This window comes from Antrostomus carolinensis, unplaced genomic scaffold (genome assembly GCF_000700745.2).
Source record: "Antrostomus carolinensis isolate BGI_N321 unplaced genomic scaffold, ASM70074v2 scaffold21924, whole genome shotgun sequence".
Lineage (NCBI taxonomy): Eukaryota > Metazoa > Chordata > Aves > Caprimulgiformes > Caprimulgidae > Antrostomus > Antrostomus carolinensis.
This window is the reverse complement of record NW_010313287.1, coordinates 4753-27492: the sequence shown is the minus strand read 5'-3', so window position 1 is coordinate 27492 and position 22740 is coordinate 4753. Positions and strand designations below refer to the sequence as shown.

The following is a 22740-nucleotide window of genomic DNA, read 5'->3' as shown; positions in this document are numbered from 1 at the left end:
CCCAACTGAAACCATCAGCTCACAGAGCCACCTTCTCAACTGCACTTGTAGAAAGCAGCTGGGCAGTTTCCTGTGTCATACACACTCAGGTAGAGCTGAAACCACTCCCAGTCATCCCAGAAATCTAGCACTGTGAACTATCACTCAGCAGAAGCAATGATGTATACTTTCCCTTTCAACAGGTTTTTCTTACTCTTCTGGCTCCGTGGCAGTCAATGGAAATCTTACAAACAGCCCAGCCCATCTTAACCATAGTGTTGATCAGGCAGCTCTGGACGACTCTGGGAGTCTGTTTAACTCAGTAGGGTCTCGGAGTTCCACTCCACAACATCCTTTGCTAATGATGCAGTCAAGGAACTCTGGGCAAAACTCCCCTGCTCACCAGCACTCAACAAGCCCCAGGTTAAATGGCACCTCTCAGAGCCTGGTAGGGGTATTGCAATATGCAGATGCTCAGAAGATGTTTGCCGAAGGATCAAAGGGGGATCTTCAGTCTGATGCAGCGTTTTCAGATCCTGAGAACGAGACCAAGAGAAGAATCATCTTTACAATCTCTCCTAATACAGGACATGTAAAACAATCCCCTTCCAACAAGCACAGTCCTCTGCCCACGAGCGCTCGGCTGGACTGTGGCCAAGCACATGTGCAGGATGGGAAGAAGCGAGGCCGGCGGAAGAGATCCTCAACTGGGAATCTCAGCGGGAACTCCGGGGTCTCTCCTAAACGCAAATCCTTACCTGCTGTGTCTGGACTCTTTACGCAACCGTCAGGTTCACCGCTCAATATCAACTCCATGGTAAGGGCAAAAATGAAGAGCTCTGGCAAGAGAGAAGGGCCTGGGAAAGCTCTTTGCATTAAAGTGAGCTTCAGCTGCTCTGTCCTTTCACGCACTCTCCGGCTGTTCCAGTGCTAGTAGCTGGAATTGGTGTGAAGACCCTTTGTGAAAATGGCCCCTCTTGAGGGGCGAGAGAATCGCTGAAAAGTTGGTGACCTGTGTAGGCAGAACATCTTCAAAGATTTTTTTTGCTGTCAGAGCATTAAAAATTACAAATAATTTCTTCTCTTATGACAAAGAGCTTGTTTCTGTAGTGCAGTTGATTTTTAGGCTGTAGGTTAAATATTTTGAAAATAGTTTAAACTTAGATTGACTAAATAGCATTAGAGTGCCAGAAGCATATGGCATTCTTGCATAATTAAGCCAGCTCTACAAGTTGTGTTCATGTGATCCTACAGTGGTAGTTTGAAAAAAATAAATTTAAAAAAATAATGTGATTATCCCATGCCTTAATTTCTGTGTTTAAACATGAAATTGAAGAATGAAAATTAGATATTTTCTAAAATATATTAAAGCTTTCATCCTAGGCTCTAAGGCAGGATGGTGGAGTTATAACAATGGCAGTGCTAAACAAGCAGCTGTTGGCATATCCTACAGCTGAGCCAGTTAAGCCTGCTTTTAATATCCTTAACAAGATGCCTTGTTTCTAAAGGGACACTCTCATCTGTAACTGCTTTCTTTCCTTCTTGCCCAGGTCAATAACATTAACCAGCCTTTAGAAATAACAGCCATTTCCTCTCCTGAAAACTCCCTGAAGAACTCTCCTGTTCCTTACCAGGACAATGACCAGCCCCCGGTACTGAAAAAGGAAAAGCCCCTCATTCAGACCAACGGCGTTCATTACTCCCCTCTAACATCAGATGAAGAGCAGGGATCTGAGGACGAGCACAATAGCAGCAGGTGAATACACAGGCATGGGTTTCAGGATGAGATTTCTCTGAGAGCTGGTAACGGTGCTCTGAACTGGAGAGGTGTGTTAAGCCGTCTTTGTTCCCTTTGCCTGGAGGCTGATTCCATTCTTGTGAGCCTCTTACGCAGCTGAAATCATGAACAGGGAAGGTATTTAGGAAATAGTACTTGCATGTTGCTGTGTTTGCAAAGCTGTCAGTCTGGCCTCTGAAAGAATTGGTGTACAAATTATTATTATTATTTTTTTATGGTGTTGCTTTGTGGGAGTGCTGAGGCTGTGTGTGTAATTTTTAACAAAGAATCTGCCTCCCACTCACTTCTAGTTTCAGTCAATTAAATCAACTAGTTCAATCAATTCCATTCAATCTAGTTGATTGAAAATTTTTCACTTCCTGCCCCAAACTGTTGATGTGTTGCTCTGAAAATGGAGCAGTTGCCACCCTTTGCCTGCTGTGGGGTGCAATTTTTTTCTTGTTTAAGGTGCTGGAAAAGTAATGACTAGAGAAATGTGAGCAACAGCTTACTTCTTCTTGTTAAATAAAAGCAACAATGACGTCCTCTGAACGTGCACTAATCTTGGCAAAGGGCAATAATTCTGAATAATAGGCAATAATAGGGCAATAATTCTGAATTCTGTAATTCAATAATACTTAAAAGTTTGTGGTGAATTTTTTTTATGCTTTGAAGTCCTTTTAGTAACATCCAGCTGCCTAGCTGACCTGGTTTTATATACTCTAGTCAGCTGTTAAGACGTAAACACGAGGAAGACAAGTTCTGAGAGTAAATGTGCAACAAAAAGTCTGCAATGAGTGCTATAACCTTTTTATTTTCCCACTAGAATTGAGAGGAAAATTGCAACAATATCATTGGAAAGCAAATCTCCACAGAAGACTGTTGAAAATGGTAGGTGTGAGGAATGTTAATTATTTGTTGTAATGGGAACAGGTGTCTGCCACTGACTGAAGCTGTTAGTCGGTAGCAGGCTTTTCTGTTCTGAGTCCAGTTCTGCTGGGGCTTTGCATGATGATGATTAAGACAGGTGGCTGTTAATTACAGGTTCTGGCTCAGTTCTTTCTGTAGTCACAGGTCACCAAAGATCTGACCAGTTTTTTCACTGACTCAGGGTTTGGGGAGGGATCTGTAGACTGAGAAAAAAGTAGATCAGCGTTTTCAAACTTTTTCAGAGCACTAAACTAAATTTGAAGGACTTTTGAGTGACTTCACAAATATTTCTGCCTTTGGATCAGAAATAGCATTACAGACAGATAAAATGTGGGTGTTGAAAGATAAAACCCTGTTCTTAATGAACAGATGCAGCGAATCCTGTTTTTTGACATTTATAAATCTTCCTCCAAACTAGGTGGCAGCTTATCTGGAAGGAAACAAGCACAAAGCAACGAAAACATGAATAGCAGTAAATGGAAATCTACTTTTTCACCAATATCTGACATCAACCTGACCAAAACTACAGATAGTCCTTTACAGTCGGTTTCATCTTTGAGCCAGAATTCGCTCTTTGCCTTCAGGCCATCCTCCGAGGACAGCCTTGCCATCGACGCCAAGATGACAGCACACACAAGGAAAAGCATCGCCATGCCCTCGGCTGGGACCGATGGGCTCAGCCCCAGTACAAACTCCACCAACGGGTTCGCCTACAACGGGGGATTGTCAGCTGAGATGGGTTTACACAGCTTTATCGATGGTGCTTCTCTTCCACATAAAGCTTCAGACGTGACGACTTCCAACTGCTCCCTGGGTTTCCAGTCGCAGCGAAGCAAAGATGTGGGGGTATCGGAAACGAATCCTTTCTTGAACAAGAGGCAACTCGAAAGTCTCAGCAGCACGAAAGGAGAAGACTTAAATCGGTCGGGGGTCAAAAGCAAAGAGATCAGCGAAATAAGCGTTCGTACTGGGGGTTCTTCAGAAAAAAACTCTTTGCAGCATAACGGAAAGGTTGGCAAAGGAAGGGACCGAGATGTGGAGTTTAAAAATGGCCACAACCTTTTCATTTCTGCTGCTGTTTCATCTGGTGGCCTTCTGAATGGTAAAAGCCTTTCTACTGCTGTTTCTTCAGCAGGCAACCCAGCATCTTCTGTTCAGACGCACCATCCTTTCCTAAACACTTTGACCACTGGATCGCAGTTCCCTCTCGGCCCTATGGCCTTGCAAGCAAACCTCAACTCGGTGACAAATTCCTCAGTATTGCAGTCCTTATTTAATTCAATGCCAGCTGCTGCCAGTCTGGTCCACGTGTCATCGGCTGCAACCAGACTGACTAATTCTCACACTATGGGGAACTTCTCTCCTGGGGTTACAGGTGGAACAGTTGGAGGTAGGCAGAACTCTTTCTCTGGTATAAGACAGGGCCTAAAGGAAAGTCTGACACTGCCTCTCCAGGGGTGAAACCCTTTCATTTCTGCAGGATGTGAAGCAAATCTGTCCCACTTAACCAATCTCCTCTATCTCTTGGAAATGCTAGGATGAGTTCAGTTCCCCACAGTGAAATCTCATGAGCTTTGTCTCCTAGATGAGCTTGTTGTATCACCTTAATGAAAGAATACACCCAGACTTTGTGATTCCATAATGTATGCTTGTTCAGATGTTGCTGTGTTGGAACCAACTTAGGTCTGCCTGCAGGTAAAAGATTTAACTTGTCGTGGTACCAAGTTAAGGATCTCTCTAACTTGTCAACTTGAGTAAAAGGTTGAGGTTAGGCCTTGAATGGATTTAGCATGATCCAGGAAGAGCAAAACATCAGTGCCTCTTCAGAGGAGATGGTGCTGGGAATTGTGTAGCATTCTGGCTCTCGATGGACACGAAGAGCGTTTCTTTGCCAGGAAGGGCAATGCCATATGCACTTTGCACTTCTGGGATTCTGCACAGGCTGGGCTTCTGTGGCCCAAACCAGAGACAAGCTGGCAGGACTAGAAGATAGTCTGAACCTGCCGTTACTAAATGTCCAAGGCAGTTTTTCTTACCTGTCCATAATCATTCAGGCACCATGTCGGGAAATCCTAACTCTCACATCTCTCAGCACATAGATTTGCTGGAAATACAATCTCCCCTCTGCTGCCCTGTAAGTGGGAAAGCAGGAGGGTGGGGAGGGAAGAGCAGCAGTTTGAGTCTTCAGATAAACAACTCTAGAGACCACGTAATCTCATCAAAAGTCTACCTGTGTGGTATAGAACTGACAGTTCTTGGGTCTGACCATTTTTCCTCGTGGCATTTAGAGGTTGGCAGTAGGAAAGGTAAGTGAAATCTTTTGTACCTCCTGGCCTGCACCATTATCTCTCATTGCTTGCTGCCTTCTCATGCTGCATATTTTTGTATGGGGCTGTAACTATTATAATTTTTTTTTCTTTTTTGCTTTTTTGTTTTGTTTCTCTTGTCACTTGAGACTGTACAAAGCCCATCTGTTGAAGCTGAGTTTTTCTCTCCTGTTTGCAGGTATTTTTAACCATGCGGTGCCTTCTGCCTCCTCTCCTCATCAATTTGGAGCCAGTTTCAGCAGCAGTGCTGTCTCTAGCAGCACAGTGCTAAGCTTAAACCCTCTGCAGGCTGTTGCCAGCACCTCATCCTCATCTTTCCCACCCCCTTCCTCTAATTTAGTAACATCTAGTGAGACTAGATCTGCTCAGCACCTCAACAGAGCGCCAGTGCAATCTGTTTTCCATTCCCCTCCGCCCCCTCCTAACGTTTCATTGCCCCCACCTCCTCCATTACTCGCTTCTAACTCCGAGCCTGCGCTTCTGCAGAACTTACCATCCATCTCACCTGGTGAAGCTTTTTTACCATCCTCTTCTGCTGCTTCTGTCCAATCTGCTAATGCTTCTTTGTCTATTAAGCTAGCTTCTCTCCAGCACAAAACCTCCCGTCCCTCCTTTACAGTCCATCACCCGCCTCTGCCCCGTTTGGCGCTGGCACAGTCCGCGCCCATGATCACGCAGTCCAACGCAGCTGGCACATCTGCTATGTGGGTTACACTTGGCATGCAGTCTCCTTATGCTTCGCACCTTTCTGGGGTTAAGCCACGATAAAGAGCTTGCTTAGCTAACAGTTCTTATTTTGTAAGGTAAGGCTAGAGAAAAAAAAAGAGGAGTTTTGTATGAGATGCTGAATGATGCTTCTTCCTTTTCAGAGATAGGTTGGGGATGGGCTCTGTGAAACAGAGGAAACCTCTAAAATGTGGGAAGCAAATAATCTGAATGGCAGAGGATGGAGAGTCTTAACGCTCTCTGTTCTGGGAGTCAGGATTTCTCGACAAGGAGTGCTCGCAATGGTACCTCTGGTCTGTCTCATCTGACGTTAGGATCGTGTTCAGGTTGAGATCACTTCATGAAAATGTTTATTTCTGAAGATCAGTAATCAGGAGAAAATGTCTATTTTTAAGTATGGTTTTATACAGTTACTGGAAGTGGTTGTTTCCTACTTTGCTTCCCCCTTCCCCTCTTCTTACCCTCCGACACAGACTGTTGCATCTCCACCAGTCCATGTTCGCACAGCGTTAGGATGCGGTGATGGTGCTTTGTGGTCTCGTTCTTACTGTCAGTCAACAACAGCTGCTCTAAATAATCACAAAGTTCCGAATCTCTAGGTTACAAGCTGCAGCTTTGGCTTGCAGATCAAATGCACTGGGTCTTGCATTGCAGTTAATGTGCCTCCTGCATCAATGGAAAACACAACCACAGGTAGCAAAGAAAGGTTGTAATTTATCCGTGCGCTGCAGCTTTACTGGACTTGCCTGCTAGGGCTGACAGTAACCGAGTCATCAGATGTTGTATTCATCTCACTTGGCAATCACTGGATAGACTGTGAATAAGAACACAGGGAATCCACAGGGTTAACTGTGGTCCATGCTTCATAAAGGCTGGGGCCATAGAAGACAGGAGGATTTCTGGATGATTCTGTACACATTTTTACTGAAGCAAGTATTTAAACGCCTTTAGAGCAACTCCAGAATAAATTGTACCACCACAGAGTTGGGTACTGTTGTTTATGAAAATACTCTGTGGCATCCTGATGTAACAACTCGTGCTTGCAAAGTTAAATCAGTATGTTAGGGCCCCAGAACTTGCTCCGTGCTTTTCTTGTAGGTCTTTGTTGTTGTTGCTGTTCGCTTGATACCAAAGCTACATACAATATATGGTTGAATACTCTTTGCCGCTTATAAAACATGACTCAATTACAATATACCTGAGAGATTCTTTTGAGTGTGCATTGTGTATAGTGTCTTCATCATCAAATTGCTCCACAGACATGAACAAACCCTCATTAGGCTTTTTGTAAGTATTACCTCTGTCCTTCCAGACAGGAAAGTGAGGCTGAGGAAGAGTTTTGAGTAACATGGTCCCAGCAGAGACCAACAGCGTGATGTGGTTACAGAAATGGGCTTAAAAAACCTGGAGTAGAAAGAAGATGGGGGAGAGTGGGCAAGGAGGGTTAGGTGTGGGGGTTTGTGTACGTGAGAGACTCGAGTGAGAACAGTGGGAAAGCCTTCTGCTGCAGCCTTACCTGGAACTGAGGTCATAGCGGGTTAGACTCCGTACCGTCAGGTGTGATGGTCCCTGTCGCAAAGTGACGCTGAGCAAAATAGGCAAAGGCACAGAAGTGACATACAGAGAAAAATAGCTGGATGGCAAAGCTGGGTCGTGGAGCAAAGGAGCGGAAATAACGCTGCCAGGAGATGGTGGGTGACACGTACTGTAGCTGTGGTCCTGCTCCGTCTGACTCTTGAACACAGGGCAGACATTGGAGCAGTTTCATTGACTTTGGCGTGAATACGTGTGCTCAGAGGCCTTGATGAACCAGGGTTCAAATCTGGAATTGGGGGTTAAAATAAACTGCTTTGTCTCTCATCATGTTTCTCCCCCAGGGTAATAAAAAAATTCAAAGCAGATTAGTGTGTGCTAGAAAAAAGGTGAAGGACTGAGTGGGGAATACTTTCCCCTGCCCGACTCGAGGTCAGTCAGAGGAGGACAGAGGTCAATGTGGTTCCACTGTCAGAAAACTTTAAACACTGGAATACCCGGGAGGGGCCGCGGGTCGCTCTCGGGGGCATCCTTTGTGTCTAATTGCAGTTGGGGCAAGACTTGCTCCTTCATTGCTGGCTAACGAGGTCTTGGAGCAATGTAGAAATGATTGACACATCTAACACACCGTAGATTTTTGTCTTTTATTTAGATGAGTCTCTTGCTCTCCTCCTGTTGTGCAGGTAACTAGGATTTCTACCTCAACCCAATGTGACCTATGCAAGGACAACGTGGACCAACTTCACTCGGCTTCCACTGAAAGGTGCTCACCTGGCCTGTGCAGGGGTTTCTACTCTCTTACTACTGGACAAAATAAAAGCATAAAAAAGACCTAAACAACAGAGAAAATATTTACTGTGAATCTGAGTTTAAAAAAAAAAGAAAAAAAAAAAGGCAAAAAAAAAAAAGGCAAAACAAATGCTTAAAGCTCCAGTTTGTATTGTTGATAGTTTAGATAAAGTATTTATCTTTTTTTAAAGTGAAAACAATTTTGACTTATTTTATTCCACCTAGAATCATAAAATACAACTTATTAAATTCTCTGAATAATAAAGGACTGGCACACCAGCAGAGATGTAAAGAGCCTCCTCTCGGTGCTATTTAATCCGTCAGAACTGTGCCTCTAGTTTGAATCCTTGGTGCTGAATTTGGAGGGTTGACCAATGCCAAACCCAGTTCTCAGAAAGGTCTGCAGTTTATTTATTCACCTTACTCTGTTCATATACCAAAATGCACTTGGTTTGCAGCAGTGTGAGCTATAAAGGCAGGCTTCTCTCTTAATATTTTGTTTTCATTTGAACTGAGCCGGGTGCTCTGTTAACTGGGTGGTTTTTAATTGTGTTCCTTACAAACAAGAGCTCAGTACTCCCCTCTGGAGTGGCAGCTACAGTTCCTGGGGTGACCCAGGCAAGCTCAGCCGACGCAGGCACAGTTTGAACAGAAGAAATTCCAAGTCCTGCCCCTATTCAAACTACTTCACTGGGCCATTTGCAGTTGCTGGTGGCACTCAAGTCACTGTGAATTTTGGTAGCTAGTCTGGTAACTTGTTTTGGGATGTCGTTGGCATATGAACAGGGTGTTTAATCACTGGTGTTGGTCAGGCCCTTTTTACCAACGTTGGAAAGACTGAACTTAGTGCTTCTGTACTGGTGCAGGTAGCAGATTTTCTCAGCTTGTTGTTTTTGTTCCCAAGTACAATGTATTTTGTTAGTAGGGTTTTGATACTTGATTCAGAAATGGCTTAGCTGTGTACGTTTTATTGACAGAGTGCATTTTTGCTTTTGTAATTTCTTTGCTTTTAAGTAGGTCTAAATGGTAGTTCACAAAAACACCACAATCTAGCTTACCATGCTGCCACACTATCAAACTGGTGCAGTTTTAATTGTATTGTGACTTGGTGTTCTGTGTACAGAAAGTGCCGCTCCGAGCAGTGGCTGTATTTTATAGAGACGTGATGAAAAATTATAAATTTCATATAATACTTTATTTCATTTATTTTTTAGATTGTACAATGCACAGTAAACTTGTAAAAACTTATTTATTCGAGTGCACAATGTGAGGAGAAGGAGGATCTATTAAGTAGAAATCACGCTGGTCTGTAGTTCATACTGGACCAAGCACCGATAAAGGAAACTACAGTAAAAGAAGGGGAATGGCAACAGCAGAATGACTTAAAAAATATATATATATTTAGGCTTTGGGAATCATCTGCCTGCTAGCCCTGGTGCTCTGAGGGGAAGCACTGACTGCTCTCCATCAGAGACACTCACTGTCCTTAAATCCCTTCTGGGTTGCTCCCCGATGAGTCTCCCACCTCCAGCAATCAGGCATTCACCTTTGGCTCGAGCCTTACCAGCACCTCATGGAGCATCCCCTGCTCACAAAAACCTGGGCTGAACACCTCAGCTGGTCAAACTCCTGCCTCGGGGTTTGAAGTAGGCAAGATACCTCTGCCCTCACGTGCTCTCTCCTGCTACCAGGATCCAGGGGGAATGGTTGTGGGTGCTGTGCTGTTCAAGGGAGTGGTGGGATTGAGGTGCTGTAGCAGCTCCTACCCTCTGCAGACTTCAGTTAGGACCTTCTCTCGGTGCCTCATCCCTGGCAATGTTAGTGGAGATACAGGACAAAGGGCAGTTATGTTGTTGATTCCTGAGCGTGTCTTCCATCGGCAGCCTTCGTGTGCAGGAACTGTCGATCCAACTTTGCCTCCTTACTCACTGGAAAGGGAAGAGTTTGATAGCCCTGGAAATTAGGGATGTTTTGGAACTGTTTACTGCTTTGCGTGTGGGAGAGGACTTGACAGCAGTGCGCCCTGCTGAGTTACTAACAGCAAGATGGAAACCTAGAAAAGGGCAAAAATGCTCAGAGGGTGATGGCTGAGGAACATCCAGTAGCTTCTAGTAGGAGCCATACACAGTGTATGTCCTGGAATCCAGGAAGACAATGTAACCCAGATGTTTTGCAGCTGGGAGTTGGGCAGCTCCAGCTTTTTCCAGATCCTTGGGTGACTGGAAGTTGCAGAGCTGCCTTAGCATCCTTCCCAGCAAACAGTGGAGTGCTCAGATCTTTGAGGGCTTTAAACTGGCTGGAGGGGCAGCAGCCTTCATTACATCTTCCCCCCTGGCATTTATATCCCTGATGAGAGAGATGAGGAAATACAAGTAGAAGGTTTTTATCAGATCATTTTCTGAAAGGGACCAGGATACAGTGCTCCTTGGACCTCTTCTGCCCCTCTTCATCTCAAACCACAGAAGACCTGCTGTGCTTTCCAGCACCTGGATGGCCAGATCCTTGTTGCAGGAATGACTTGCTTTGCCCTGATGTTCTCAGCAGTTCAGGGATCGGTGTCTAGGGAGCGAGACAGAACTGCCAGACCTGGTTTAGTGGTGGACTTGGCGGTTAGGTTTACAGTTGGATTTAATGACCTTAAAGGTCTTTTCCAACCGAAATGATTCTATGACCCTTTGGAGCAAAGGTCCCGGGCAAGGAGTTTGTCATCTGGTGTTGTGGAAAAGCAAAACTTATCTGTCCCTGGGTGTCACATGTGGCAGCGGGTGCTTTGGTGATCGATAGTCAGCTGGTGTCTGTTGCAGGACTTGCTCAGGAGCAGCTGTTGGAGATGGGCAGCAGAAGCCCCCTCGCTGTAGCTGAGCACACGTGCGCTATTGAGATGTTTTCAACTACCCAACATTCTGGAGTCTGTGACTCTCCAGCTGACATCCAGGGGGGGTCAAAGGAAACCAGACGCTGATGCAGGAATACGCGCGCGGTTGTGATGTACTTGAAAGGGATTCGGTCTGCTGGCCAACCTGCTGAGCATCTGCTCCATCCTCCTGGGCTCCGCTGGGACCAGGCCTTCATCTACCTCTGCATCACCTCAGTGCTGTCATTCCCAGTGACCTGATCTTTCCATCTTGGCAGTCCAAGCTGCAGAAGTCTGGAGCTGCTCAGGCCTCGCCAGTGTCTTCCACCCTCGCATGGCACCGCTGGCACCTTCACCATGTGTTTTGTTGCGTCACTGCGCTGTGTCTCACTTGTGTGGCAGCTCTAGTCTGACTCTTGGTAGTGATCCCCACTGAGATCCGTGCTTCCAGGAAGGTGCCTGATAAGCTGATGCTTGTTGGGTGCAGTGTGAGATGGGAAGCCAGGCCAGTGCAGGCTTTGGAGTGATGTCTCAGTATTGCGTTAGCTGGGAGATGATGTTGCCAAGAGATTTGTCTTGTTGTCTTCCCCACTCCCTGATCTTTTATCACTTTGCCACGATCTTGGACAAGTTCAACTTGTTTCTCTGTCTGCAAAACGGAGAGAACATTTACCTTGCTGTAGCATCACTGAAGGAATGGCTTTGAGGTGTTGAGATCTGATCCATATGGCTACAAGAATAAGACCCTTGTGACCCAAATGTAGGAGCTCTGAGCCAGAGGTCTGGAACCTGTTTTCAATAATTGGAGATACTTTTGAGTCATCAAAGCCAAAAGAGCCAGTTCCAAAAAGGAATTCCTTCTGTGTTACCACATCCTGCCGAGTCCAGTCGTTTCGTGGCTGTCACACATGTTCCTTCTCCTCCACACCGCCGCTGCCAGCGAGGGACTCATCAGGAAGCTGAAATACATCTTGTAGCACATACATTGCCAAAAAAAAAAAAATATGGGAACTTCCTGAGTCTTGTACTGAGCAGAACCTGTGCCCTGCTGCTAAATGTCAGCCTTGAGGAACAAGCCTTGCGTGCTCTTCCTTTTTTGGTGAATTTCTACCTCTGGCTCGCGCTCGCTGGGTTCAGTCCGCTGAGACCCACCGTGCTGTGAAGCTGGGAGTGCTCCAAAAGCACCAAACCTAAACTCGCTATTTGCTGCAGATTAGTCATTCAGCAACAATTTTTTCCATTAGCCAGGGGTGTGTGGGGCACCCAGCAGTCAGATTTCTTTGCTTTTCCTGTAGCTGAAGGAGAAAGTGGAAAAACATTGTTGGAGGACAGAGAGGCTTGGGTTGCTGAAACTGTGCTGGTGTGGGGAAGTCGAGCTGTCCCTGCATCACCTCTTGTTTGGGTGCAGACGAGGCTGTTTCCTTTAGGAAGGTGTGGACCAGTTTGAACGACCATAATGATGGGAAGCATCTTCACCTCTCTTAGCTCAGGTTGTGGATGCAATGGGAGGGGGGTGAAGGGGAGGCTGCTTTTTGGAGAAGCTGCCATCACCAGGGAGTGCAGTGCATCCTGGATGTACGTGATGCTTAGAGACTGAGCACCATCTCCAACTAGTTTCTTCTAAAAGCAGGAACTCGTGTCTCCTTGGCCAGACAAAATATTTACTTGTGTTTCCATCTCATTTCCTTTCTTCCTGGTGGTGTTGGCCACTTGATCTCTTAGCGCGTGGTTTGTGCTCACCGTGCTGTTGGTTGGGGTTTGGCTGGGCGCTGGGTGTGGGCTCAGCCTGGGTTGTGAAGCCTGAATTCTCCCAATGCCAGGACTGGCTGGTGGGATGGGCACATGGGGATGAAGGTGAGCTTTGTAGGGTCTTGAATCTGTGCACCTGCAGTCACTGAAGTACACCAGGCAGGAAGGCTGCATCAGTTGATCATGAAGGCATCTGCTACTTACTGGTTTTGTGAATCAAGAGCTTTGAAATCCCCAGGACTTGACACTCCGTGGCCTGAAACTCACCCAACTGTTTGTCACGCTCTTTTGTTGAGTGATCTTCTTCCTTTAGTCAAATTTAATGACCGAGCAAGTAACTTCTTGATTTGAACTCTGCTGAGCAGATAGACTTCAGGCTTGATAAGCTCTTCCATTGCATCTGAATAACATTTCAAAGTGGAGCATTGCTTCAGTACTGCTTGGCCATCGTGGCTGGTCGGGGTTGACCGTGTGGTTGGCACGGTGTGGTCAGGCATGTGGGTGCTTTCACCCGACTGGGAGGGACAAGAGTTTCCTTCTGGGAGACACTGGTGACACTTCTACAACCCCCCTTCTTCAAGGGTGGGACTAGATGACCTTTAAAGGTCCTTCCCAACCCAAGTTATTCTATGATTCCTTGTACAGATGTATCTGGGATAGTCACTTTGCCTCAGAAAATAGATGGGAGGGGTGTGTGTGGAAGGAGATGGGTGGAAGCCAGACCTGCCTTGGCTGGGTTTGGTGCAGCACAGATTCATACCGAACGCAGTGGGGCTACAACAGCGTTGGCAGGTTGGGTGCTCCCCACCGCGGTGGATTCACTCCTTGTGGTGGTCAGGTTCTGTCTCATCCAGCCTCCCCTGCACAAGAGGCTGTATCTTCCCCTTGGCTGGGCTTCCCCTCCCAGAAAGTCTTTTATTCTGGAGTAACGAGGCCATGGACAGGCAGCTTGGGGTCACCTCCAGGGACCCGTGTGGTTTGATTCTTACTGGGATTGTGTATTTAGAAAGCAGCATCTGCTTCCCCCACCCATTATTTTTCCACAGAGTCCAAGCAGAGGAGAGGCTGAGCGGTGGCAGGGCAGGGGAGAGCAGCAGCGGGTGCAGAGCTGGTATCTGCAGCAGGGCAGACCTGACTCTTGTTCAGGTGATTGGATTTTTTGGGACACAAAGTCACCGTGAGCAGTTTGAGGGCCAGCACGCGCTTTCATCTCCTCTGAGTTTATTCAGAGAGCCCACCTACTTGTGACTCCTGTGGAGATGTTGGTGACCCTCACACAAGGACCTGTGATGCTTCTGCAGGAGGGACTCCCTGGCAGAAGGTGTCCCCAGCAGTGATGTCGCTGGAGGCAGCAGACTGGTTCTGCAGAATAAGGCCCATGTCCATGTCCAGCCCTGCAGACGGGGAGGTTGGCAGGGTTGGGTCTTGACGTGGCAAACGGCTGCTCCGTCAGCCCCGTGGTTCCCTGTCCCACTCGAGGTTGTGCCGCATTGCTGGGAGAGGAGACATCCAGCTGCTGATCCCACCTCACCTCCTGGCTCAGACTTCCCTGTGGCCCTTCCTTCCTCAGCTGGGTTTGGAATCAGTCCTGTCCCCTCCGAGCACTGGGAACAAACAGGTGCTTCCCCAGCCCGGTGGTGCCGTTGCTGGTGCCGACGGCAGGAGCTGCTCCCGGAGGACCCGTTCCCTGGGACGCGGTGATATCATCCCAGGTGGCTTTGGTGGATCAGGTCCCGTGTGTCACCCGTTGGCTTTGGTTGATGGAGTCCCGTGTGTCACCCGTTTGCTTTGGGTGATGGAGTCCCGTGTGTCACCCGTTGGCTTTGGGTGATGGAGTCCCATGTGTCACCCGTTGGCTTTGGTTGATGGAGTCCCGTGTGTCACCCGTTGGCTTTGGGTGATGGAGTCCCATGTGTCACCCGTTGGCTTTGGTAGATTGAGTCCCATGTGTCACCCGTTGGCTTTGGGTGATGGAGTCCCGTGTGTCACCCCTTTGCTTTCTGTGTTCAAATCGGTCCTTTTAGCACAGGGTATTCTGGAAACCTGAAGTTTAGTGATGGATTTTTATTTCTTGGAGGGTGTTATCCCAGCTCACACAGGTGACTGTCTTGGAAAAAAAACAAAACCCAAATTTTCTGCTTTTGTTGTTTTGCCTGAGCCAAAAGAGTCGAGAGGCTGAAGCGCTGGGAGCTCCGGTGCTGGTCCTGTCGGGTAAGGGCTGGATGTTGGACAGTGGGGCTGCAAACCAACAACAGCGTATTTGAAAATTTCAATCACACTTTAGGAAGAAGAAACTAGACAGTGTTTTTGTGAACTATCTTTGCAGCACTGAGGAGAAAAAAAATATCACAAGAATTGGGTTTTTTTGGAAGCACAGACGTGGAGTCGGTGTAGGAATATTTGAGGTTTTATGGCTGTTTAAAGATTTTTATTGTTTTTTTCCCCCCTCTCCTTTTTTTTTGCTCCAGCATTTCTATAGGTTACATATCAGGTTTTCACTAAAAGATGGATTTACCAGTTTAAAATTTTTTCTTGTGCCATATTTTATTTATCTTTATGCATTATAAATATATAAATGTGTTTAGGTTGAATATTGCGATAAAAGATGCTATTTTTGTGAACTTCAGGGTTTAAACCCCAAGACAAAAAAAATGGGAAATAATTCTCCGGTGTATTTGCTGTTTGTGATCCTCTTTCTGAAGAGGTTCCTTAAGTTTTTATTGTTTAAAACCAAAAATCACGTCTTAAAATTCAAAGTTTTGTGATGTTAACCCTGAAGTTCTCAAGTTTGTGATCCTTTGGGTTTTTTTTTTTCAAGGTACATCTGGTTGCTTTTCTGGTGCAGTCGAATCGTTCTTTAGAAGGGTCTTGTTTCTGGAGTTGAATGGGGTGAAGGTGGAATGGGTTGATCCATCCTGCTTGGCTTTTTTTAACCTATTAATCTTTTAAGCGATCGATTTCAAATTAAAAACCAATTTTTTTAGGTCTCTGTTCTACTTTAAACTTTTTTAGGAGAGCCTGCCCTCGCTGAGTGGGACTTTGATGGGGAAAGCAGTAGATTATGAGGTTGCTGTTGCTCAGGAATTGATTAGTAAACTTTTAACTACTAATAAAAAAATCCATTTCTCAATGGATTTTTTTACAAAAACCCATTTTCTTAGCGCAGTGATATGGGATGTTTCCTAGTGAATAGGAATTAGTTTATATAATTTAGCCTATTAAACTGAATTATTTAAAATTCAAACTTCCCCTAATTTATCTTTTTTTTTGTTGTTGTTGTTGGGGTTTTGGGTTGTTTTTTCTTTTTTATACCGGTAAGTTGTCCTGTCATTCCTTTCATTCTTCCATAGAAGTAGCCTGAATTCTTCTGGTGTGTATATATGTATGTATAATATATATATTTCCACCCTGCCTTTCTAATTCTCCACAACGTAAGAGTTAGTTTTGGGTTGGTTTGTTTTTTTTTTTTTTCTCCCCTCCCTCCACTTAATTTCTTGTGTCTTTACCTTGATTTGTAATTGAACCAATGCTTTGAAGTTTTGTCTTTATATTAAAGTGTATGTATTTTAATACACCGTACTGTTGTGGAGTTTAGGACAGGGGACAGCGCTTGGTGTCCTCCAAGGAAACGGGATGTTCTGGACCGTGGTGGAGTCAGCGTGGCCAGGGACAGATCCCCCCCTGTGTTTTCCCCCCGTGTCCTGAATTAAGCAGCACATCCAGCTCTGGCAACGCCGAGGACAGTAAAGCTCAGGGTGTAGCACGCTGGGGACACAACAAACCCACCCCGTGACATGTCCTATCTACCCTTTTAGCCAATAATGTCACCGTTGTAATGAAACTTGGTATTTAAACTTTGGAAGCGATGGCTGTGACGCTTCCTAAACTGATTTGCTGTAGGGTTCTTCCAAGGAAATGAAGGTGCCGCTTCGCCAAGTGCTTGTGCAGCGCATGGAGGCTCTAGATGGGTTGTTAGATGTTGGGAACAGGGAAGGTTCTAGATCCCTTGTTAGATGTTGGGAACAGGGAAGGCTCTAGATGGGTTGTTAGATGTTGGGAACAGGGAAGGCTCTAGATCCACTGTTAGATGTTGGGAACAGGAAGGGCTCTAGATCCCTTGTTAGATGTTGGGAACAGGGAAGGCTCTAGATCCCTTGTTAGATGCTGGGAACAGGGAAGGCTCCAGGTCCTTTGTTAGATGTTGGGAACAGGGTCCAGCAGCAGAGTCTGACCCAGCTCATCTTCCTGAACACATTTGTCACTCAAGCTCCTGCCAAGTGCTTGGCTTTGTTAGCAAAAGGCCTCTCAAAATCCCATTGTGGATCCATCCACAGCTGGCTCCTGAGCAGGCATCTTGCCTCCAAATCATGGGACTGAAGGTGCTGATGCTCTTCCGTGCATCTGCTGCAGCTCATGCTGAGATCCCTCCTCAACGTGGTGCTGAGGCACCAGAGCTGCCAGCAGTTTGGTGAGATGCCTGGTCCCTCCATGGCTGTGCTGGACCCTGAGCTCACTACAGCCACCCCTCCCCAGCAAAGGTTGTGCTTTCTTAGAACAGCTCTGACTGCCACAAAGATTAAAACAAGTTTTTATTGGAAACATTCACCGTACGACAGATAATGGCTTCGGAACGTGTTCAGGGAGCCTGTTCCCAGCGCTCGTTGGACCAGGCCCCTGAAATACAAAAAGCACAGTGACCAGAGTATGGAAAATTAACAATTGTCTGTAAATCACCAGCAGTTGATGCAGAAGTACCATGTTCCCTCACTTCTGAAACCTAAACCCAGTGTCCTCACGCTAGTCTAGACTTGATCTAACAAAGTTACCAGGCCTGGTGCTGGCCCAGCAACTCTTCACAGCATTTGTTGTACATTCAGTTAAGAAATGTCATTGTTGCCTCTTAAATAAGTGTTGGGATTATCTCTCGCTCACCCAACTGTTCCCCATCACATCTAAAGAAAATGCCCATTGTCTGCACAGTGAAGGTGGTGGCTCTGCCTTCGGGAAGGCATGTGAAGAGAGGACAGGAGTGACAGTCCTGGAACGACTGAGAGCCGTCAGCTGCTGAGCGTGGCTGGCAGGAGCCGTGAGCCTGGCTGTAGCGCTGGGATTGTGTCTGCTAGAAATGACTGAACGTTGGCAGAATTCCCAGGGTTTTGTTTATACCCAGCTTGACTCTGCATATTGAAGAATTCACCAATGCTGAACCTTGAGGAGCCGAGTTTGGATGTGGATGTTCTGTCTCTGAAACTGGCTGGCAGGAGCTGTGGAAGCACCGGAGAGCGGTGATACCTGCGCTGGGGAGCCCAGGTCTGCTCTGCTCGGCCCACGTTACAGAAGCAGCAGCTGCAGCACAGCTCTGGTTATTCTGCCACCGAGCCCAGAGCACGTCTGTCCATCCATCCTCTCTCGAGCAACCAGACAGACAACTCCCTTTTTCACAGTAAGTAAAGCTGCTGTGTATCCCACCAGCACATCAGGACCATGCCCCTGCACTGAGTTAAAGCCTGTGAGGATTAAAATGCACTTTAAAGTCAGCTGAGGGCACTAATTCCCTAAAGCACAAGCTCTCGTATGTTCCTGCTTTTAATCCCTCATTGCTGCCTCCTCTAGAGTTGCCATCTGTCTTCAGAACTGCCCTATTTTCTGCTCCCACCCTCTTGTGCCCTCAGCTTATCATGCAGGACAGCTGCCCCTCTGCTTATTTTGGTAATTTCTGGAGCAAGCACCTGGAATGACTAAAGGGAAAGGGAATATCTGGGGAGGGAAAGGAAAAATCTTGGCTATGAGATTAAAAATAAAGCATCAGTGACATCTGCCGCTCTCCTGGTACCCAGCAGCATGAGGTAAAGAGGGAAGGCCAGGCCACTAAAGCTTGCAATATGGGCTCTTGTGCTGATTAATGCAATTCTTGGCATTAATTTCCAGCCCAAGAGGAAGAGACCCAACAGTTGCCTTCAAGCCCAGATCACAGCACAGGCTGCTCTACCTCACCTCACCTACCCTGTGCTGCTCAGCTGTGGAGCAGCCTTCCTGCTGCCAGGTGAGACAAAGCCCAGAGCTGCAACCCCCCAAAGCTCAGGCTGAGCCCTCCTGCTGCCTTCACCTGCCCCAGCAGCAAGTCGAGCTCCTGCTGTCATCAACCATCTGACTGTGTTACCTGGGATCTTCCCAAGGGCCTTTCCTGGTCTAGTTCCAGGGGAGCTGCTGCAGCCAGCTGTGTCCTCTGCTGCAGTGGGAGTCAGGACACTGGGTCTCCTGAAGCCCTGGGTGCAGCTGTGGGGAGGATCTTTCCATCCTTCATCTCTGGACACAGTTTTCCTTTGTGCAACCTGAGCGATGGCTGAAGGGGCAGAGCCTCGAGGAGAGACATCCCGTAATGCTTCATCTCTCCATTACAGGAGCCTCGGGGAAGGCAGCCCTTGTTCGTTGCCTGGGAGTTTTCTGATTTTTACCTTTGGACACTCACACAGGGGAGAAAAGCTGCTGCAGCAGCTCAGGGAGTGAAGTGTTAATGCCCAGCTCTCACATGCTCCCTGGGCTTCCCTTCTGAATGCCCTGAAGCTCAAACATCCAGCCAAAGCAGAGTGATTCCTGTCTTTACAAAGCTCTCCATCTGCCTTTGCTCTCTGAGTAACTGCACAGCTTAGCCCAGCCCACAGCACTGCGGCGGAGGCAGGATCACCACACACATCCCTCAGCACAGTCTCTGCTCTCTTGTGCTTTGTTTTGTTCTCAGGCATTTGTGAGCAGGTTCTAATGGGCCATGTGGGCTTCATCAGCTTCTAGGAATTAATGCCACCTGCCCAGAGAAAGGAAAAGAAAACAACCCCAAGAGGCAGGTGCTTGTGGCTGCACAGACACTGCTGCCCTGACACCTCCCTCTCAGCTGATCTGGGGCTGAGCTCTCTCCCTGTGTTAATGGGAGGTTTCCTGCCCCTCTGGCTCATCAGGAACTGAAATGGCTCCTCACACAGGAGAGGGTGTGACAGGGTTAACCCTGCAAGCACAGAGGTGCCATCAGTTGGAGAATCCTCTTACAGCAAAAGGATAAACAGCCCTTGGTGGATCCTTTGGAGGCTGCAGAAGGATCCTGAGCCAGAAAAGCTGAGTAGCTCTTTGCAGGGGAGGGACAGGGAGGAAGAAGAGGGTTAGAGCCAGTTCAGGGCCTGTCCCAGATGTCCAGGCCAAGGGCTGTGAGCCCACGCTGGAGGACAGAGCTGCTGGGAGCTCTGTTCTGTCCCTGCCTCCTCTGCTCTCGCTTGGAGCCGTGGTGGTTTCACTCCCACAGCCACAGCACCGCGGTGTCAGCTCAGGGGCACGGTCTGCAGGGAGCAGGTAAGAGTGGCTGCTTCCACAGCTGGGGCGAGTGGGAATGTGCAATGAATTCCCTTTAAAAAAACATCATACAAAATTATTTGGCTAATAAATTAAAAAGTCATTTGGTCACCGCTGTGGGGAACTGCTGCTGTTCTTCCCAGGGCAGGGCTTGGGGGTGACCCTCCGGGGCCAGAAACCAGTTCAGCCCAGGTGAGGGGATTATTGCTTGTGTGTTCCCAGCTGGAAGCGGGCTTCCTCAGAGATCCCATACTGCTCCAGGGGGTCCTGCAGCAAGAGCACAGGGAAGACATTAGTGAGATGGAGACAAGGGGGGGAGGCCAGCAGGACTGTCCCTCAACCAGTCTGTGGTCCTGGGCTGGGCACCCATTCCAGTCGTGTGCTGGATTTACCCCAGCCCAGCTCCTGGCTGCTGTTTCTGGTGCAGATGGTCAAGCAACCCTTGGGGAGCACACAGTGGAGAACCAAGGTTCATGGGCTGTACTTGGTCTGCTCTGGCACAGGAGCGTGCAGGTGAGCTGCAGCCACCGCCGTCACCCCGAGCGGGGACACTCCGAGGAGCCTGGCAGAGGTGTGAGCAGCACCTCAACCCACGTATGCTCTGATCTGGCCAGGGCTGCTGTGAGCTCCTCCAGAGATCAGGTGGGATTCTGGACACCCAGGCCAGACCTGCCTGGCTACAAACCCCGGGGCCACTCAGCCACGGAAGAGTGAGCACACGAGGGCTGGAGCTGAGCCTGACGGCGCAGGCTGCTCGGCAGAGGAAGACTCAGGTCTGGCTGTTGAGAGTGTGGCTTCAGGAACTGCCCTACTGCGGGATCTTTTTCACACAAACAGCAGCAAACAGTTGGCAGCAACACCTGACAGCACCAGCCCCTGCTCCAGTCCAAACCCACCGGTCACCACCTGACAAGCCGACTCCAAGGGACTCACCTTCCCTGTCATTTTCTGGATCTCATTCCGGTAGAAAATCAAGCTCCTCCTCATGAACTCGTAGCTGTAAGACAGGAAGGGACCATGAGACAGGCTGAGCAGATAAGGATGTGGAGAAGTTTCAGACGCTATTTAGAGCTGAAGGGAAGCTTGCTTGGGAGGAGACAACAACCACTTTCCTCTCTGGGTTCACCACAAGCTGATCCCAGAAAGCACAGAGCACACAACGCAGACCTCACACGAGTGGCTCAGCCTACCTGGCTCGTTTGAGTGCCTCAATCCACTCCTGACACTGCTCTCCACTGTCACACTCGAAGCAGTATTTCCTCTCTGGCTCCTCAATGAAACCTGCCAGGGAAAAGGAAAAGGCTTAAGGGAGGTCCTGGGGACAGTCCCCAGGCTGAGGACAGTCTCCCTCCCCTGTCTCCCTCACCAGGCTCTGCCAGGCCACAATTAGCACCTCTGTTCAACCAAGATGCCCTGTGAACAAGCTGGTGATCCAGGTCTCTGTCCCCAGTCCCTTACCCTGGGTGGCTCCCAGCTGGCCCCTCGCAGCGTTCCTCAGCTTACAGCAGCCGAAGGCTTCAGAGAGGAAAGAGCAACTTCTCATACTGAGAGCGACAGCTCAGAAGTGAAATGGACCAAGGTGGGACTGAACCTCCCTGAGCCTCCTTGCAAACACCACCAGAAATTTAGTGATCAAAGTGGAAAGTGGCCCCGAGGAGGTGAGTTTGATACATGCAGAGGGCAGCCATCTGAGGAGTTCAATGGTGCTTGGAGAAGGCACTGACCTGTCTTTGCTCGAGGCTTTTGGGAGTCTGGTACTGTGCACAGTGGAGAGCAAGTCCCCACGCAACTCCAGTTCTTTACCAAGACAAAAATCAGGACATCTAATTAATTACATTGTCCCCAGAGCTCTGCTCTTTGGTGTACAGTCTACAAATCTAGGCTGCTGCTGAGAAATAACTGGGTGAGGCTGCATCAAACCCCTCAGGGCTGCGGTGCAGGGACACAACCTGACAGCAACCACCATCGGTTTTGAGGTTCTTCTCAGAAATCCTCATCCACCAGGACTCCTGCCAGTCCGAAACCCCTGGCAAGTGGGAACTTGGTGCTTAGAGAGATCGGTATGTTCAGGCTGTTTGAGGGTCCTTTGTAGAGAGTGAGAACACCACCCCTGAGAACACCACCTCTCCCGGCTGAAAGAGGAGACGAGGCTCTGCACAGAGAAGCAGCTGTGCCCCACAACCAGGCCAAAAGATAACGGGGATGGCCTTGGAGAAACATCCTGTTATTTTCGCCACATACCTCTGGCACAATGATTAGTTGTTGGAAGAAAGGCTGCTTACAAAGGACGACACAGCACGAGCCAGCTGGAGCCGTGGCTATCAACACAAGGACAAACAGCGTGGCGGGAGGACTGGTGCTAGATTAGCCCCACAGATGGTTTATCTGAGGTTCACTTATTTTTTTTTAAATTTTGGATAAAATGCAATAGCACAGAAGCAGCATCTGTCAATTCCAAACCCTCCCAGGGAGGGATTTCCACAAGCACTAAGCTGTGGTCTGTCTGTTGTTACTGCTGCTCTCCTGACGTGCAGCTGTGCAAATCACACAAACTGTTTCAGCCAGGAATGAAATAGCACCGTCCTCGGGATGGGGCATGGCAGCACCAGAGGAACAGCTGGCAGTGAGGAGGAGAAGGGCTGAGGAGGAGGAGAAGGGCTGAGGAGCACTAAGCTCACCAAGGAAAGAAGGGCTGAGGAGGAGGAGGAGGGCTGAGGAGGAGGAGGGGGGCGGAGGAG

At 48.0% G+C, this 22740-nt stretch overlaps 2 protein-coding genes across 2 annotated transcripts in view; one reads left to right on the top strand and one right to left on the bottom strand.

Moving 5' to 3' along the window:
• The window catches only part of DOT1L (DOT1 like histone lysine methyltransferase), a gene marked incomplete at its 5' end in the record, with an annotated part of 54668 nt that extends 46500 nt beyond the window's left edge, over positions 1-8168 (top strand). The window contains 5 exons of the mRNA XM_010167320.1: positions 183-796; positions 1530-1735; positions 2583-2647; positions 3105-4076; positions 7956-8168. Of these exons, the coding sequence (XP_010165622.1) occupies positions 183-796; positions 1530-1735; positions 2583-2647; positions 3105-4076; positions 7956-7963 (1865 nt within the window). The remainder of the gene's footprint in view (positions 1-182; positions 797-1529; positions 1736-2582; positions 2648-3104; positions 4077-7955) is intronic.
• Positions 8169-20203: 12035 nt separating this feature from the next.
• Positions 20204-22740, bottom strand: part of PLEKHJ1 (pleckstrin homology domain containing J1) — a gene marked incomplete at its 5' end in the record, with an annotated part of 6184 nt that continues 3647 nt past the window's right edge. Inside the window, 3 exons of the mRNA XM_029084814.1 lie at positions 20204-20269; positions 20936-20999; positions 21193-21283. Of these exons, the coding sequence (XP_028940647.1) occupies positions 20204-20269; positions 20936-20999; positions 21193-21283 (221 nt within the window). The remainder of the gene's footprint in view (positions 20270-20935; positions 21000-21192; positions 21284-22740) is intronic.